The 19,829-nt window shown below is 42.1% G+C and overlaps 1 protein-coding gene across 2 annotated transcripts; it reads right to left on the reverse strand.

The window, feature by feature from the left end:
- Positions 1–1,591: 1,591 nt before the first annotated feature.
- On the reverse strand, positions 1,592–19,377 carry LOC308123491 (nectin-4-like). 2 transcript variants are annotated; one of them, XM_080486002.1, is made up of 11 exons: positions 18,906–19,377; positions 13,727–13,918; positions 12,987–13,154; positions 11,855–12,133; positions 10,687–10,804; positions 6,829–6,983; positions 6,016–6,175; positions 5,669–5,744; positions 5,356–5,418; positions 4,053–4,250; positions 1,592–3,929 (listed from the first exon to the last, which is right to left on the reverse strand). In XM_080486002.1, exons 1-11 carry the CDS (start codon positions 18,958–18,960, stop codon positions 3,540–3,542), a joined length of 1,854 nt encoding a protein of 617 aa, XP_080342128.1. In that variant the 5' UTR covers positions 18,961–19,377; the 3' UTR covers positions 1,592–3,539. The 2 variants fall into 2 exon arrangements, with proteins under 2 accessions (XP_080342128.1, XP_080342129.1); XM_080486003.1 differs by having other exon boundaries at positions 4,053–4,247; positions 18,906–19,087.
- Between the last annotated feature and the right edge of the window lie 452 nt (positions 19,378–19,829).

The following is a 19,829-nucleotide window of genomic DNA, read 5'->3' on the forward strand; positions in this document are numbered from 1 at the left end:
AAGCGAACACGGCTGAAATTATGCTTTTAATGTCAATACTGTGAAGAGATGTTTCCTCCACACATATTGCTGGTTTCACTATTTTACTTTAACTGCCGTAAGCTTTGTTGAGCTTTCCCACTTCCAAGTGAGTGACCAAGACATTCATTCTTCCTTTGAAATTGCAAATAAATTCGAGATTTTGTCACAATTGGAAAAAAAGCCATGAAAAATTCCCCACAGCGGACAGAGCTGTGAGAATTTGTGACTTCATGACTTCAAGTGAAAAGTATCATCAGGTTACAGATTCAACCACTGCAACAATGCAAACTAAAAAAAAAAAAAAAGCTTTGTCAGTGTAAAGATAAAATCGACCATCCAGGTTGTAACAATTGCATAATTCCACATCTGTAAATGTTCCTTTAATGCACATTAATAAGGCAAACTTTAGACCAACCTCTGCTGCCACACTGACAAAAAGCCTTCATGTGTCATCACAAAGCTTTTTGGAACTATGAGCATTTTAGTACAAAAAGCATCTGAGAGGAGGACGACGCCCCTCAAAAGGAAGCGTGGACTCTGTTCCGGACGACCATTTAATCTGCTGCACAAACTGCCCACTTTCCGAGGGAGAAACCAACAGGGCAAAGAGGAAACAAGAGAAATGGTAAAGATTTGCTTCTCCGGAGCCTCATTCTCTCACTGAGCCGTGACGACTCACGACCAGTCAGAGACGCACAAATGCAGGGAAAGAAGAAGAGTTTTCTCTTAGAGTGGCGTGTAACTGTGCATCAGAGAAAATTCATTCATGCACAAGGAGAACATTCTCACAACGCTTAAACGGACAGTCGGAATGAAAGAAGCTTACCATCCTTGGAACAGTACTTTTATCAAAGGCAGATGGTGTTTCTACACTGATTTATCCATGTCATTCACTTTGTTTCAAGTAATGATATTAAAACAGCCAACTCCCTTATCTTTTATTTCATAAGGAGGAATACGACACACTAAATTAAAAGCTCTCAACTGGTTAAAGATTTTAAAAACAGTGGCATCAAAGCTTTAGACTTTGAGTCGTTGGTCAGTACTTTAAAAATTAAATGTTTAAAATTGTATTAATCAAATCCTGACTCTATGTGGTTCCATGTGCCAAGATCTCTTTTTAATAACATTGGGGGGGCTTGATTTTCTGTTAAAATGTGATTTTGAAGTCAACAAGATTTCCATCAAGTTGTCTGACTTTTCTAAACAGATTTTACTTTTCTGCAAAATTACATTTTCCCAAAATTGTTCACGTCACAGCTCAACTCTATGGAATAACAGGATGGTGACAATAAATAGAAAATCTATATTGAGGGGACATTGGTATGAGAAGGATCTATACTTTGTGACTGATTTGCTCATTTTTAGCTTGTTGTGCTTTTATCTACTAAGAGAAATCCCATGCAAGCACAGGGAGAACATGCAAACAGTTAGGCCTTTAAGCCGGGAATGAAGCTGAAGGCATTTTCACTGTGAGGTGAGAAAAAAAACCTTGAATTCAATTAATGAGTCTTATCTGAGCTTGTATCTACACGGTCGGGGGAAAAACATCTTCATGTACTTAGAAAAAACATGCACATTTATTTTCATCCATAAAAAAAAAAAAAACTGATTCCCACACAGGCGTCCTTATGATACACAGAAATCCGGGCACGTGACCAGGACCAGTCTTTCATAGTTCAGTGGTTTGTAGGCTCATTGGGGGTCCATGCACTTCCCAGAAGTACACACCAGGGGGCACTGTCTGCAGCAAAAACAACCTGCACACAAATGTCAAGCTGCGCTTTCAGTTTGGTTTCTTTGGCGTTGGCAGGTGAATTACAGCACAGTTCGCCACATTTATATCCCAACATCTACAGCCTGAAAACAAAAACACAAAACAAGGAACAAAATAATACTTCATAGTTGCTATTTATAAAAGAAAATTAAAAAAAATTCTTGGCACAATGTTCCCCAAATCCGGGCTTGTAACAGAACCCACAAATACTAAAAACACACATAATATAATAATAATAATTAATCATAAAAGCAACAGTCCATAAACATGCCTGGTTTTGCAACAGTATTGAAAAAGCTGCGACACTAAATGAAGAATTTCTCATGAGGGATGGGCAAAGCAAGTAGAACGTACAAAGAATGTACAGTCTCTGGGTGTATTCACACAAGTAGAGAACATTAAATAAAACCACAAAAGCTTAAATATTCTCCCATTTTTGTCAGTTTTTTTTGTATTTATGTATTTCTACGTGTTATGGGGAAAATTCCAGAAGGAGAGGGGGGAGAGGGGGGAGTTTTCAAGAGAAAACTCTTGCTTTTGTATGTTGGTGAGATGGGAGATATGGTTTCACTGTATGCTGTATTATTTGTGCCTGCTGTCGAACTTCCTCAGTGATTATTTGACAGTATTCAGCACCTCTTTCATTTGTTGGTTCACAGTCATGCAAATGCCAAATTATGGCAAGCTGAACTTAGATCTTTTTTAAAAATACTTAAAAGCTCCATGTATTCAAATCTTTCAAATATATAGGTTGAAGGCTGGAGTTTCAGTTTTTTTTAACACTAAATGATCTAAATCATCATATACAGCCTGCAACTGTCACAATATCTTCGTTAAAGCTACAATAAATTCAAATTAAAAACATCCATCAAAGATGAAAAAATAAACAATTTCAGAGCCACATTGTCAAAATCACCCATATTTTAGAAGTATAGTATAATAGTATCCCTTAAAACTAATTACAACACTGGTTTTATTTTGCAATTTCACCAAATAAAGAGTTGGCACATTGACACTAAGTTACTGAAACAGGATCAAATTTGGGTTTGAGATTTTCAGTGTGTCTTTGTGTTGGTTTCATTGGTCGAGTTCGAGGTCACAGTCTCCTTTCTAGATCTTCAAAACCGAAGAAATGCAAACAGTTCTTGGTTCCAAAGGGGGTGTCTGTCTAGAATAAGAAGCTAATTCAGGAGGCAAAATGCAGATTTCAATGAGTGTGCTGCAAAATGTGGGAAAGGTATTACGTGAGGCCGGTAAGACAGTGTCGACACAGCATACATAGCTGGTATAAACACACTGTGAGAGAATTAAAAAAATAGGTAAATCATTTGTATATATGTACAGATCTTTATATGAAAAAGACACATTATGCTTTCTGTTTGTTTTTCCCGGATCCAGACTGTCTCAGTGCTTTGAGGCGAACCCACAGAGGGAAGACAATATGGAGGTATGCGTGTTGCCGGCGTGGCCGCACACCGACGAGCCGGGTGGTGTTTGGGAGCAGATCCCTCACGGTGTTGTGTCACACTGAGCGAACCCTCCACTCACAGATGTCGCAATCTGGATGTCTGATTCAGCGGCGCCCCCGCCGCCTTGCGTTTCCTGATTTCAAACGTGTTTTTTGATGTCAGGAGCGTTGTCATCGTCCTAGCTGCACAGGAAGCTCTGTCCTCATCGGGGGGGGGGGGGGGGGGGGGGACGCACTGAAGATGTTGTCAGACTGCAGTCACGTGTCCAGCTGTTATACTATCTGGGCCTTGTGGATGAGGGAGGCGTGCGGCACCCCCACAGAGATGCTGGTCCTGGATTTGGGCCTCATGGTGCCGTTGCTTTGCTGGTAGCGTGCACTCAGAGCCTCCGACAGCTGCGAGCTGTTGGTCTCGCTGTCCTGGTCGTCGTGGTGCTCCTGGCTGGCGGGGCCGCCCAGCCCCTCGTCCACCTCGTCCTCGTCGTCCGTCACCGGCGGCGGGTAGCTGGCGGGCGGGTGCTGGTGGGCCCTGGCGATGCTCCCCTGCCGGGAGCCCCCGTCCAACGGGATGACGGCGCTGCCGTTGGGCTGCCTCACCATCTCCGACGACGGCGCCATGGGGAAGGGGGAGGGCGTGAGAGGAGGGTGGAAACGCGTCTCCTGCTGCAGAGAGCCACAGATTGCATCATGAGCACCATCATCGCCATTGTGGGGCAAGCATGTGGAGGTTTGGTGAGCATGTGGAGAAGCAGTCAGGTCACATCAAGCTCGGACTTGCCCACTTACCAAAGAAATGGAGCTGTTTCTCACATACGTCTCCACTCTGAGGCGGTTCTCCTCCTCTCGATCCAGAGGCCTCTCTCTCCCCCTCCGGGAGCTGTTGTATAAAACTGGTCTGCCCAGGTAGTCATAGGCACCTCCTCCTCCTCCTCCCCGCCCACCTGAGATGGTGGATCTGCTGTCACGACACTGAGCCTGCTCCTGCTGAAACACAGATCAGACATTCGAACACAACTGATTGATTATAAAGATTGGTTCTCGTCTCCTTGCAGACTTCTCACAGCCGCCCATTGACTTGTCATGGAAATCAACTTGTGTTTGAAAGGAGCATATTTTTGTGACCGCTGGATAATATTATCTCTGTTTAGAAAAAATAAGATTAAGTGAAGTAATGTTTTTAATTCATCAAGGAAACTGTAATGCCAGAAGCAGATTTATAAAGAATTTGAAATATGTACGCCCATGTTAAAAATAAGAAAAGGAAAGTAATGACATAAACAATTAAACTAAATAAAAAATGTATATATGAAGATTTTTTAAATTAACATGACAAATTATCTGTGACATGTTCGGGGAAAAAATGCAGTGAAATCCATTTAGTTATCCTAAAATACACATTTTAAAAACATTTTAATTAGATCTCATCTATGAAAACAATCATGGCTCAATTGAGTTCAATTGGAATTTAATAGATTTTTAAAAAAAAAAAGGAAGTATTGTTGTGTAGTCTTTTGTGCACAGCTTGATAATTTATATCACCACTGTTTAAATACTCAAAATGACATAAAACCAATGTATGTAGCCCCACTGACAGTTTCATGTATTTAAAAATCAATGCTAAATTGAAAAAAGCATTAAATAAAAGACAATTAACTGGCATACAATTGAATTGAATTGAAAAACAATAACAACACAATAAAACAATGCTGTGTAAAGGGAAAGAAAAGAGGTGATTAAATAAAAATAAAAATCCAGTCAGGTATTGTATAATAATAATAATAATAATAATAATAATAATAATAATAATAATAATAATAATTTTAATTGAAAATGTACCCTTTATAAATCGACATTTTACTTACACAATAATAGCAAACAAATTTATACACCAGATTAACAAGAAATCCTTATTATAATAATATAGTTATTATTCTAATGTGAAGTTGCATTAGCTCATATTCAGTGTATATCGGAACTTAAAATTGGTAAAGTAGATGGATTTATGAGTGAACGAGAGAGAGAGAGAGAGAGAGAGAGAGAGAGAGAGAGAGAGAGAGAGAGAGAGAGAGAGAGAGATATGCAGACTGACCCCGAGGGAGGACAGGCTGGTCCTCAGGGTGCCCTCCACCCTCAGAGGGATATTTTCTTCTGTCTGTAATCAAACAAAAAAACACGTCAGATTGAGTTGAGATCAGTGGTTATTGAAGGACGTCCTTTGAAAAGGGAAAGATAAGATCATTTGATGTGATTGACTCCGCTGGTGATTGAGGGGAATTTCAGCATTCATCACAGTGAATGTCTGCATGAGCGTGGGCCGGGTTGGGAGCAGCACTGAGAGGACTTTGATGGGCACCGTCAGATCTCACAGGCGCAAACAGGGAGGAATAATTGAGAAAACGTACCGCTCCTCTGGTGTCTGTGCTGATGGAGTTCATTCTCCTGAAGGAGGCTTGTCTGGAGAGCGTGCTGATTTGCTCCCTGTAAGAGACCAAGTAGGAAGAAATTAGGAGAACGTTCTGTTACATGCCGTATTCTGCATGCTTTATTAAATTTTCACGCATATTCTTTTTGGTCTCTGCCGTTGTTTTACACGTCCTACTTACACTGGATTTCACACTAATCCTCCCTAACACACACCAGCCTTGTTAACTGCTGTTACGTGTTATTAGAGGCGGCCCGGTCCGCCCCGAGGAGCCCGTTAAAACTTTAATCTCGTCCCATCTTAATTAAACATCACACTCTCTCGTACTTCTTCTGAGTCAGCTCCCGCATCAGCCGCTTGTTCTTGTTCTTGTGGTGGCATGTGATGGAGATGATGACGACCAGCATGAGGAGGAGCAGGCCGCCGGCCGCGGCCCCAACGATGATCATCATCAGGCTCTCCATGTCTGTCTGCTTCTGAGGAGGCTCTGCGGAGGAAACGGGAAGGCTCTGAGGTCCATAAGTCCAGATTCTCCTGGCGACCCGGTCATTTTATAGTTGACATTCACCGTAACAACAATCCAGCTCCGTCGTCGATCCACACGATTACCCTTGTTCTCCTATTGTTAATATTTATAGGCTATTATTCTCTGCACCCGTGTGTGTGTGTGTGTGGTTTCATTACGAAAACAAACCCACAACATCCACTAGTGACCCAACGAGAAAACTACATCGTTTTCAGTGTTTCTCTCATTTTCTATGTAAACCGACATTGTTTCCACATGAGACATTGTCATGTAAATGAGTCCTAAATAAGCTGGCATTCAAATCCCTCACTTGTGCCCCGACAATGACAACAACTGCAGTTGCAGTGTAAACGTTGTATTTTTCTGAAACAAACAGGGTATTGTGACTTGAAACTTTGTCATGTAAATGCATCATTGGTGTGAGGTTTGCCTGCGCTGGGTGGGTGTCAGGGAGGTGTGGGGGGGGGGGGAATGAACTAAGTCATTCCCGGTAACCACTTCACGGTATCATCAGCTCGTATTTATGGAATATAAGAGCTTCTGTCTGTATGTTGCTACTTTTTTTTTCATGAACTTGCATGAGGTTGCGTTAGTCTGAGGTGTCCTGCGCTAACCTTTCAAGCTGACCGTCACGTCGGCCTTCCCCACTCCCACTCCGTTGTCGGCTGCACACTGGTAGGTGCCCGCCTCCGACAGGTTCAGAGGTCGCCCAAAGACCAGCGTCCCGTTATTGTGGACGATGGCGCCTTTGGGCAGCTCGCCATGGAGCCTGCAGACAGAAGAGACACAAGACAAAGTCTGGTTACACAGAGACAGGTTGACATCAAGTGGTGCAAAGTTTTCAGTTACTCAAAAGGCTTTAATGAGTACAAATGGTTTCTAATTTAAACCTGTTTGCTCATTGAGATTCACACGGTTTCCTTGTTTATTTTCTTTTTTCATTCGATTCAATTAAGGCAATTTAATTCAACTGTGTTTTATGGATTATATTTAAACATTTTTTTATTTACTTCTCAAAATGTTCGAGATAACTACATGGATTTTATTTCACGTTTTCCCTGTGCACGCACATGTTTTCTCCAGACACACTCGTCCAGTTTTGGTGAGTTTGTGTGAATTGTGGCCTCAGTTTCCTGTTCTTAGCTGACAGGAAGTGACACATGTTGCTGTGGCCCGTCAGCTTCAGGCCTGTCGTGCATTCACAGATAAACTCCTGCACTGTGCTATTTAATGACTTTCTGCCACCTTCAGTGGGTCTGACCAGTCTCCCCTGCCCCATGTCCTGATGCACTACGGATCACATATCAGCTGAATATTGTCTGAAGAACAGTAGAACAGCTTTAGTTAAACTTGTGGCTGGTAAATAAACTGCATTTTGTTTAGTGACATCCTGGAATTTAGTATTTCCAGTAAGCCTGAACTATATCACGCTTTATATTTTAATTGGTTTAATTATACCGTATTTATATGACAAAATGATCAAATTTGCTTTTGGGGCCCCTCGTCCTGTATCTTTTTCACTATTTTTTAAACAGTTAATGCAGGAAATGCAGGATGCCTGGGATTTTAAGCACATCTGAAAACAATACGAGTGTTACTGGATTGAAAAATAGGAAATGTATAAACTCGAAGACACAGAAAAAACATGCTCTCGTTCTGATGCACTGATACCAGGATCGAGTATCAGGTCAGATACTGCACAGTACTCATAAAAGATACGCATTGTACGCAGTGTGTAGTTTGATGTTACGCACTACGGTATGCATAATGTAGATGCAGCAATACATACTATAATAATAATAATAATATACTGGAGTCTTCAAGGCTGTTTGTTGTTGGTGTGCGTAGCATCAATGCAGTGGTTGTGTGGACGAGGTTTTCAACAACGCATAACCTTGGTGTATAGTTTGCGTATGGAGTATGAATTAGTATTCGTATTGGTGCTCTGTATCGGCAAGTAGCAAAAGGTCAGCACTCGTACTTGTACTCGTTCTTTTAAAAAAGTGGTATCGCCGCATCCCTGGTAAATGTGCTCGGTCACACTTTGGCCCCTTTGATATCAAGAACAAAGTCTTTTGCCCAAAGTTGTCCGTTTCCGTTCTGATGAAATGCTTTTGTTGTGAGTTTGCTTCGTTTACATGTCAAAGATCATCGGAGCTGCAGTTCCTGGCAGTGTGAGTCAGGGAAAAATATTTCAGCAGCACTCACAAAGGTGTTGCCTCAGTGTTGTTGTTGCGTTGGGGCACATTTGATTTAGTCATGATGAGAAGACTTAGTCTGACACTGAAACGCCGAGAGAGGCCGCAGCAGGCTTCCACACACCTCCAGGAAAGAGGAACAGCCTGTTTTGATCACACGCACCGCATTACGATAACATCTCAGAGAAATCCACATGTTCACTGTCCTTCCTTCTCCTGCTCTGCAGCCCCACACCCCGCTTCACCTCTCTTTTTACAGCTAACCCTCTTTCCCCGCTTCTCTCCTCCCTCCCTCCCTCGTGTGAAACTGCCTGATCGACGCAAGCTGCAACACGACACTGTGACACCAGCTATTACTTCACCTGCCGCCATTTACTGACAAAGCCAACAGGTTTGCCCACTGCTGCGGCTGCGTGCGTGTGCGCGTGTGCATGAGTAAGGACAGACTGATTGCAACCAGACTTTTTGACTGCTGACTTGGCTTCCTTCGTGAAACCTCATTAAAAAAGTTTGTATGCAAGACCTGTGCCTGGTAATCCTTACTCACTGAAAAGCTTTATTCCCAAGGTGTGTTCCTCATGACTAATTGCAAGCAACGGGTGCATCATCATATGTGCAAAAACAACACAGCTGACCCGAACTTTACCATGCACTTGTTTACTTTTAGCTTCACCTGCACCTTTAAAATGTGCAAACCTTCCCTCAACTGTCACTTCTGGTGAGCTGTCCCTCTTCCACCTACTTTTTAATGCCTGGCTCGCATTTTCCGAGCCTAACCCAGCGCCACGCCCTGAGTTTAGCGCAACCGGATTGAAGGAGAGAGAGCAAGAGAGAGAGAGAGAACCAGAGAAAGAGAGAGAAAAAAAATAACACAAGGTGACTGGAGCATAAGAAGCATCTGAGTCAAACCCTCGTCTGGGTTTACAGCCGGTCATCGTGTGGCGTAGATTCCCACACGCCGGGTTTGATTGTGTGGGTTTCCATCGAGGCGGCCGAATCACAGACAGAAAGGGTGGAGATCCTCCCTCAAGTCAATCCAGGAGGGTTTCCACATGTGATCACAACACACCACACAAATAATACGCAACACGGGGGATCCACTGCCAACAAACACGTGGCTCTTTAGTTTTACACAGCGTGAATCTGCAATGTCAAATCGTCATAAAATGTCAAATGTTTTCACACACTTTAAGTCCTGCACTGTTTACATCCATGCGCTCTACCGCTAAAGCCTGAAGTTGCACCTTCCTGAACAAACAGACTGATCACACCGTGTGACTCCTCAAGTTCAAACATGCATCCAGTGCAACTGAAACTCACATTTAAGAGTCCTGCATTGTCTAAAGTTTTGTTTACACTGAATTATTCCTGTTTCAGAGTAATTAACACTTATCTCTATTAATCCACTGAACTCGCATTGACTGGATTTGATGTATGTTTGTGACAAAGCACATATTGTTGAGACATTAAAGACTTTATGTGGTATCTCTTTGTTTCCTTTTGAATGACATTACAGGAAATACGAGAATATTGGAGGCAAAAATAGCTGTGGTAATTACTGAGACAGGTGCTTTTCGTAGTCTGTCTGATAATAGCATAAACCCTTTTTTGTTTGGCTTCTCTCTGCCGGAGACAAAATTCAACTCCTATTTCCCAATGAGTAATGCATTTCTCCTACACAATGTGGAAAAGATGCGACAAACTGTTCTAATACACTACAATGAGACAACAGGATTGTGAAAGCTTTTTTAACATCAAGTGAGAATTTCACTACACCTATAAGTTGTGAAATACATTTTGATCATTTGTTCACATTCCAACACATTTAAATTGATGTACAAATAACATTTAGTTTTCTCCATTTCCAAATGTTAGAATGAGTCTTTATGTAGAGTTAAACACACACCCAATAAGTCAAATTTACACGCTCAAGTTTTCATTTTAGTTTCAGTTGCTTTTGCTTAAAAAAAAGGTTATTTTCTACAGAGGAAGTGCAGCACAATGCTTTAAAAACTTAAAAAAATAACAGCATTTTGCAGCACTGCAGTATAAAGAAAGGCTGTAATAAGTGTGTGTATTTAGTAAATACAGGTCCTGAGGATGACCTGAGTGCAACCTTCCATTTGCACGCGATAAATCACAGGACAAATAACTAGTGCAGACACTCGAGAAGCTCCCAGAAAAGTAACAGTGATCAGACACATCAGACAGTTAGTCATGCGAGAGCCAGACGGTGCAGCCGGAGAGGAGGGCGGCACGGCGGCAATTCTCTACCTGATCCAGGTGAAACTCTGTGGTTTGGGGTTTCCTCCGCTCACGCACGTCAGGGCGGCGTTCTCCAGACCCACGTACCAGTCGCTGCTGTATCCAGACACCTCTGCGTCCGGAGGGTCTGGGAGAGAGGGGGATTATTTACGTGATTTATTAAGACGAGAAGGAGAGGAGCAATCGAAGTGAATGAAATCGATTAAAATGAGAACATTTCTTAAAATCATAATCGTTAAAGAGTCCTGCAAGTCTTACCTATAGTGCTAAAAACATAGTCACTAGAAGAATAACAGGAAAAAATGTACAATTACCCATTTTGTTCATGTTACTGAACATTTATTACAGCTACTATCTGTTTATGTAGGAAATCATGAGATTACTCTATCAGCTATCGGAAAGAAAAATCCAGTCATTTGGTAAAATAACTGTTGTGATACCTTTAATATAGTAACTCAGTTGAGCCCGTTTACTTTTTATTATTATAGTGTTGCCGTGACGCCTCAACTAAACTGTCAGACTGATTCAGCTCAGCTGAAGTTTCATCAGTCAGTGGAGGATGATGCTCTATAATCTGGATATTAGGTGAAATTAAATCAGTAGAAGGAAGATGCTCTATATTCTAGATATTAGCTGAAATTACGTCAGTTAGTGAAAGAAAGTTTCATTATAATCTGGATATTAGCACTTCTTTGGAAAACAAATGTATTAACTACTTCCAACAAGAAAAAACAGCTCAAAAACTTTAATGGTAACCAGTTACTGGCACGTTACGTCCAAAATTAGTGACATTATAGTCATGTCTTATGGAAAAAAAAAAAAAACAATTTCCAACACTCACTTTGGCCTGCTAATGTTCATTTAAGGTTGCTAATGTGTCACATGTGGTTACCATGGAAACGGGTTTAACGCTAATCTTTGTTACAATCGGACATCTTTCATGTTGCCATCAGTGGAACAAATAAGTTCAGATTCAATGAGCCCCTGCTCCGACAACAGACAGGAGCTCAGTGAAATAGTGACAGATTGTAGTGGAGACGCTAACATTGGCCTTGAAAAACAGAACAGAGAGAGTGGAGCTTTGTCATTACCTTCAGGAGAATAATCAGTTAGTAATGTTCGGGTCAAAGGTAGTAGTAGGGTTACTTTGCGTGTGCATTTTGTGCGTTCCACTCACAGTGCACCACCACATTGTTCTGGATCCGGCGGGGGTTCGTGAACGTGGGATGCCACACCAGACAGTCCAGCTTCTTGCCGTTCATGCTCCTCAGCGGGTGCAAGGAGTAAAGCGAGGAGACCGCGCCGTTGTCCGACGAGCGGTTGATGGACTGCCCGTTCAGGTCCGTGTCCCAGGAGAGGCGGGGGGGCGGGCGGGCCACGGAGCGGCACGCCGCGGCCTGCCGGTAAGACTGACCCTCCACCAGAATGACGGGATCCAGGGAGAAGATGGGGACGGCTGCAGGGGCGAAACGTTGCAGAGTCCCATCAGTGCAAAGAGCAGAAACGAGCCAATCGAAACTGCCTATGGGCGAACCAGTCCGCTACAGATTTAGAGTTACCAATGAACCTCGAGCACATGTTCTTGGACTATGGAAGTAAACTAGCGTACCTTTAGAAAACCGACACACAGCATGCAAACTCCACACGGGAAGCCTTCATTCCATAATCCAAACACAAGCTAGTTATGTTAAACGGCAGGGGAACCTGGCAGCCTGTGGGCCACTCGACCCACGTCTGCAATTTAAGGTCACCATTAACTTCACATGCATGTTTTTGAACTGTGGGAGGAAACCGGAGTACCCGGAGGAAGCCCGCGCACACACGGGGAGAAGATGCAAACTCCACACAGAGAGGCACAGCTAGTATCTGAACCTGGACCTTCTTGCTGTGAAGCAACGGCCCTAACCACTAATCCACTGTGTGGCCTCGCCTACATAATCATTTTCAAAAATGAAGGTCAATTACAAACATTTGCACCCAACATTAGTGGGAATTCTGCATTGTATAATCAAAGGTATGGATGGATGGATGGATGGATGGACATCCCAGGTACCACAACACAACCGACCACCGACTAATAAACCCCGTCATGAGTATCTATACGTCTTACTACAGTATCATACTTGTAGTAATATCAGTTGTGGCTTAGTTTGCATTGGATGTTTGATTTAACAAGGATTATTAATCAATTGTCAGTTCTCAGTGTAGATCAGTTGTCACTGTTGTACGGACAACATATGATTAGTTTCCCTTCCGGCTGAGATAATCTGTTAATACAGTGTTTGCAGAGCAGGGAGGGAGGGACTCACTCCACACGATGAGTGACACCGCTCTGTCAAAGTTCCCCGAGGGAAAAGTGCTGATGTGGCACAAGTATTTCCCCTCGTCCGAGACTTCCGTGCTCATGATGACCAGGGACGAGTCCATGGTGGGATCGCTGCTTTTGAAGCGCACACGTCGGGACCATGACCCGAACGCTGCAGAAAGAGAGAGAGAGAGAGCGAGATAGAGAGAGAGAGAGAGAGAGGAGGGGGGAGAATGTGACACAAGAGATCAAGTTTGAGGGAGTTCAGAACAGACCTCAGGGTGGCTTTTGTCGCTATTGCTTCAACGCACATGCCTGCACACTTGCCTGAAATAACATTGCAAACTGTGCATTTACCTTTCTGTCCCATCCGGTATGTCAAGCACTCACAATTAGAATAAATTCTTAAATGACCTCAAATAGTAATAAACTGTGTAAAGACCAGTCCTGCCAGCCTTTCACTATTTTTCAGAGTGTCACAGCTGCACTGTCACTATCTCTCAGCTCATTTAACATTCCTGCTAGGTTGAGACGTCTTTGCCTTGGAGCTGTATAAGTTCTGCAAGTGGAGGAACAAAGCCTCAAACCAACACTTGTCTGCCGATGCTGACAAATCAACTTGAAATACCAACACAGAAATGTGCCTGTGAGAGAGGGTACGATGTGAAAAGAGAAGCTCAGCTGTGGTAAAGGATGGAAGGAAACCGTGAAGTCGGCAGAAATACAGTTAGAGTGTCGGCCTACCTGTCTGTCCATTGACATGGTGCGCCGTGATGATCTGCTCCTTAGAGGTGTCCGACTGCTCCTTGTACCAGGTGACCTGCACAACCACATTCGAGTCCAGTGGTTTGTAGCGGCAAGGCAGGACCGTTTCATCGTCAGCTAAAGAGCGTAAGGGTTCCTCTTGAGGGGGATCGAGAAAGTTTCCCTGTATCACTGTCACCAGAGAAGGACAGATGAAAAGGGTTAAGTCCAGTTTCTGATTGACTACTGTTTATTGGTTTTGATATTACCTTCCAATCTTGTCGAGAAACTTTTAATTACCTAATTTAACGTTATTTACCAAAAGGGAACAGTGAATCCAACGCAGTTCAAACCAAAGTCATTGTCCTTTTGTGTCATGACAACTGTCACCAGAACCAAGTTGCCACTTGGGGCAAAGAGGGAAAGATAAAAGAGATTCTTACCAACATCTGAAGTTATTGAATCGACCTTTGCCACCAAGTAAACGGCGAAAATGTACCATAGACTCATTCTACTGTACATACAGCAGTTAATTCAGTATTTAGTGAGCATTCTAAAAACACTTGTTTGACGTCAGTGTCAAAACTTGCATGACAAGTTAGAAAGTTTGTTTATTTAATTGGAGGGTTGTTTTAATTACATTTAAAGTTCAAGTTCCAAAAAATGACAAGTGCTTGCCTGCATGTCTCGACAGACCAAAAATGATTTGATATCGTCATCTATTTATATGATCTACATAAACATGCCCAAAAATATTCAAGACAAGCAGATTTTCCCTCCATATGACGATCTGCTCAAGGTGATCAGATGACGTCAACATCAGTCATGAGACAATGAGGCTGATGTCAAATTACCACTGACGTTTAACACTGAAGTTTACTGAAACGTTGCTCCATAAATTAATACAGACTCATCACAGAAGTGAAATAGCTTTGTGGTTATTATAGTATAAAGAGGAAGTATAGAAAAGATAACAAGAAATTGTACTTTAAGTTAGAGGTTTCCTGGGTTGAAAGATTTATCTGATCTGAATTTCTTAGAATTAGATTTTCAATGTCAAAGAAAAATCATTAAAACACTAGAATCTTCTTCTGCTTCTTCTTCAGATATCTGTGAGGAGGTCTGAGGATTTTCCTTAAGCCATCACGGATGGGCTTCTCAAATAAAATGAAACAAACTGAAAAGAAATGGAACATTTTAGTCCTCATGACTAACGCTAACAGAAAGTAGGAGCAAATATGACACCATGGATCAAATGACCCGAGTTCACTGACAGGGAGAAGCCTGGGTACGAGTTGAAAACACAGGGTGAGGACAGAAGAGGAGCACAGTGAAAACAGGCTGTCTGTCAGAAGAGCTGAGCACATGTGCAGATATGTCGCTCGACTTGTTGCTCGAGATGAGCAAACGTACAGAATTTGCTTTGGAGTCTAGACCCAGCACATGCACAAAGGGGCATCACAAAGCATCGAGGTCGTCGTTACGCTGTTTCTGGGTATTGTGGGTCTCATTCGGTCATGATGCATCTCTTCGGTGTAAACCAAAAACTCATGACACACGTGAGGAATTCTGGCTCTCTATTTTTTATTATAATTTTTTTTATTTCACACTTCTGTCATGCAACTTACAGATGCTAATCTGTCCGGTGCAGACAAAACACAGAGTGTCACTTTATCTTATCTGCAATAATCTGCAGCGACACAAACGCACCACACAGACGGAAGGTGTCGGTTCCTGTAATCGGAAATTAATAGTTAAAAATGAAGTTAGAAAAATAAAAGCTTGCTCAGACTTGTTAGGTATTTGTCTTGACACGCAGTCACAATAAAACTTCCCTTTGTGGTACATAACGTTGTTTACAAAGCATAACACGTTGATCATTCAATCCTTCATCTTGGCATCGACTACATGTCGTTTTATCTTCAGCAGTTTTACCCGGTGAGGAATGATCGCAGTGTTTCACAACAGTAATGAGACGGGATTGCACAGCACGACAAACCATATTTATCTAGGTGGAAGTACAATCACCTGCCTCTGTCATCAAGTAAATACAGGCGATTATCAGCAGTGCTGCCCTGTTTTCACTGCCACTCGTCCTGTCTGATCATCGTCCTGCTTGGAGAAACTTTAGACGGAAAGTCAGCCGCCGTTTTGAGCTAAATGCTAAGTGTAGCTTTAGCATGACGGCTTTTGCATTTTCAGAGTTGAAATAAGATACGAATGCATTAATTCCAAGGTAAAACTTCTAATCCTCTGAAATGTAATGTGTGATAAATGTTACGGGTGTGAATTACTACAACTTTCACTTTCCAAACAAGCGCCTTTCAATAAGGCCCATTAACAAACTCCCGCTAATGCGGATAAATCAGCCGGGCGACGTTGGTATTTTTCAAAGTGAAAACAAACGAATACCAGCATTCAGCCGTAACTGTAGGATGAGTGTGAGTTTAGAGTTAATCGTGAACGTTTCACTCTCAGTGTGTGAGATAATAGCTCGGTTAGCATGTTAGCATGTCAACCTTTGTTCATTAGCTCAAGAGAGGCTATTAAAAAAAAAAATAGGTTAGTTTGTAAAATTACTTTTGTTACTCAATGAATTCGTAAAGTTAGCACCACCCTCTGTGGAGAAACAGAGAAATATGCTGATTGTGCAATTTAAGATATGAGTAATCTGTGTTTAATATAACCTGAAAGGACAATAAACTGAAACATGTCACATAGAAATAAGCAAGATATTGTAAATATTCAACATGCGGATCAAAGTTTGAAGTTAATATGAAGAGTAATTCATTTCATAAGACTAACTGATTTCGTAAACTCCGTCAGTATGGATTCATGGATGGAAACATCGCCTGCTGTTGCTTTAACTTTTGCTCAAAAGGACCTCAAGATGTTGTTTATGTCCAATCATGCAATCGTGTGCTGGTCAAACAGACACAGAGTTAATCTTTCTGGGAGTGACTAGAAAGTAGATCATTCTTACTCAATGAGTGGGAGGATGTTTGTTTTGTTTGTTTTTTGCAACAATTATGACCTTTCATATTGTGAAACTTGTACATTTTGACCAAAGCAAATTAGTCATTAATCATTTCAGCAAATTAGTCATAAATTGTCTATTTTCTCCTCTTCTAACGACTGAAATTTGTCTACAGGAAGAAAACATCTGCGATCACAATGAAAGCATCACAACGTTGCAAAATTACAGAGATTTGTTGTTTATACCAAAATTGTAGTTTGTGTTGTATGCAATGAGATTAAACCAGAACAATTAAAGTTTATAATCCTGTTTTGACATGCATATTGTGCAACTATAACTCATTTAAGATATCTAGAAATTTCCCAAAAATTACCAAAACAAAATCTGAAATGTTGAGCTTTGTGGCCATATCATTGTCATAATGGAGGCAGGATGTCGATTGGCTCATTAGACAGTTTACCAGTGTATCACATACTTGTACAAGTTTCTCAAACTCATCAAAAAAACACAGTTGTGTCATATTTCTGCTGTACTTCTTTCCAGGCTTTTTTCCCTTCATATTTATCCACCATGAGGTTATCAAAGGTTGGTTTAAGTTTCATATTCGCCACCTCAAAGGACAAGATAAGAGTAGATACAACATTTTTCCATGAAAGAAAGGCATTTGATTGGCAAGTATTTATGAAAAGCTATTGAGAGCGGGCAGAAGATGCCTGACCTAAACATGGCAATTATTCAAATATTTATCAAACACGATCAAAACACGATACAATTAATTAGCATTGTGATTTGAGGCCAAAACATTCATTTTCCAGGATGTAACTCAATTAAATGTCATTGAAAGTGAGCTGAGTCACATCGTTGGAAAAGAGAAGTCAAGTTAGAAACAACAACATGAAATCTGCCATTCCAAATTCACATCAGGATGTTTTCCAGTGTCTGATTGTGGAGAAACTGCTTGGAAAGATCTTAGGATCTGATTCATACATTTACCATCAAACCTGATGACTGTTCTGCAGAATACAGATGTTTTCTTTCATGATTGAGCGTGTGTGTGTGTGTGTGTGTGTGTGTGTGTGTGTGTGTGTGTGTGTGTGTGTGTGTGTGTGTGTGTGTGTGTGTGTGTGTGTGTGTGTGTGTGTGTGTGTGTGCATGGAATCTGCCTGCGCTGCATTACTGGAATAACACTCATCCTCTGCTTCTATATGAGACTGAAAGTTTTTATTTTGTTATTGTCTCATGTGCTTCTTGGAATTAAATATTATTGTGAATCCTGTTTATTCCATGAAAAAAATGGTGCCGCTATTTGTAACAAGCATACATTTGTGGCCATGAGCTGTAAAGCTGTGGGTTGCACCCATCAAAATGGTGTTGAGGAGGCTCGGGATAAGAATCAATAGCCAAACAAGCTGTTTAGCTTGAGGAGAGAGGATCTGGAAAGTTTTATTCAGGTGCAACATACTGAGATCCACAAATGCACCTTCCCTTCCCATTAAAACTGAAATCTCCGGACTTCCTGGGAGGACACACATTGTTGCGACAACAATAAGATCCAAACAGTGGACCTATTCTGTGTTTTCTCCAGCAAGTGAAAATGAAATGTTGAATGTTTTTGGATTATTCGAAGCCTCTGGCCTTCCTCTGATCTCTGGTGACCTCTTAAGAGAGCCCAGATCCCAAATAACTTTTGTTTTTATACTGAAGCGGTGTACCAACACCCTCATGGGTTCAGTACATACACTAAACTCAGCTACTAGAGACCTTGATCTAACCATAACCACAGCCTGACTTTAAAACTCTCAGTCGCCTGTAATATATAGATTTTTTTCATCACATGATGTTAGTGTTGCATCAGTCTCCACACAGAATCAAGGGTCCATGCAGCTTTGATGAAGCAGACAGGAGCTCCCCGATCAACAGTAACCTGTTTTTCCTGAAATGTCAGGCTGCCTCAGGTGTTTTGCCCAGCTCCAGGTTAAGTCTGTCTTCATAAGTGTACACAACTTTAAATATATGCAAACCAAAAGCCCAAAATGACAGTCTAGGATGACACATTCTTCTAATTTGGACTAAACTGCACTCAGACTGCATATTTACGCCTCCAGTCAGACGTTTGTGTGCTTTATAGTCTTTAATGAAGTTCTCTTGAGGGGGCAACAGTGGAAGCACACACTTTTTACGTGCGTAAAAGCCTCATCTTACCCAAGATCCGCAGGACAAAGAGACACAGAGAGATCCGGCTCAGCAGAGATGTCATCCTTCCCAGCAGACACTCTTCACTTTGAGCAAGTTGGGACGATTTCAGCGCCGGGAACAGATATAAAAATAAACAAAAAACACTTATATCGGTTCCAGGCGGCGGACGAGCCCGAGAAGTGACAAGTTGGCGCGAGGCGCACGGTGCGCGCTCATGCCGCGTGCTGCACGATCGTCCACCGATGGTGCGTAAATCTCATCCAAACTCCCATCCGGGCCCCTCAAAAAAAATGTCGATAATAAATTAAATGTCTTGGGGGGGAAATGTCGAGTGGTTTAGTCCCGGATGATTAAAAGTTCGCCATCATGTTTGGTAAAATTAAAAAAAAAAAAAAACATAGAGGGAAGGCGCAGCTTTACCTGTTTGCGATACACCTGTTTGCGCTACACCTCCATCTCCCTCCCTCTCTCTCTGACTGACACACACACACACACACACACACACACACACACACACACACACACACACACACACACACACACACACACACACACACACACACACACACACACACACACACCAGAAAAGTCACCTTTCCGGTTTGGTAAAAGGCCGCGCGACAGTTATTCCTCGTCTCGTCGTTACTTGCTCGCGCTGTGAAGGAGAGGCAGGTGAGACACGCAGGTACAAAGCGGTTTCAACGTGACGCAGAGAGGCGAGATCACAACAAGCACTCACACACACACACACCCGCAGCGGCCTCCTCCCCTGCGAAGAAAACACACTAATCCTCGCATTTTTTATGGGGATGATCGCATTGTTTTCAGACTCACGTTTAACCTCTGCCTCCCACCCCAAGCACGAGGATCACTTCAATCTATCTGACAAAAGTCAAAACAAATTAGTGTGACAGCCTGGCTCAGAACACA

The sequence above is a fragment of the Lipophrys pholis genome, assembly GCF_963383615.2.
Source record: "Lipophrys pholis genome assembly, chromosome: 18".
Taxonomy (NCBI): domain Eukaryota; kingdom Metazoa; phylum Chordata; class Actinopteri; order Blenniiformes; family Blenniidae; genus Lipophrys; species Lipophrys pholis.

What these genes read in the sequence shown, in the direction of transcription:
- LOC308123491 (XM_080486002.1), bottom strand. Translation starts at nt 18,960, where the DNA reads ATGACATCTCTGCTGAGCCGGATCTCTCTGTGTCTCTTTGTCCTGCGG. An exon ending in CAGAGTTTCACCTGGATCAG is followed by an intron (nt 6,984 to 10,686) that starts GTAGAGAATTGC and finishes TTCTGTCTGCAG; the next exon opens with GCTCCATGGCGAGCTGCCCA. An exon ending in GAAACAGCTCCATTTCTTTG is followed by an intron (nt 3,930 to 4,052) that starts GTAAGTGGGCAA and finishes GGCTCTCTGCAG; the next exon opens with CAGGAGACGCGTTTCCACCC.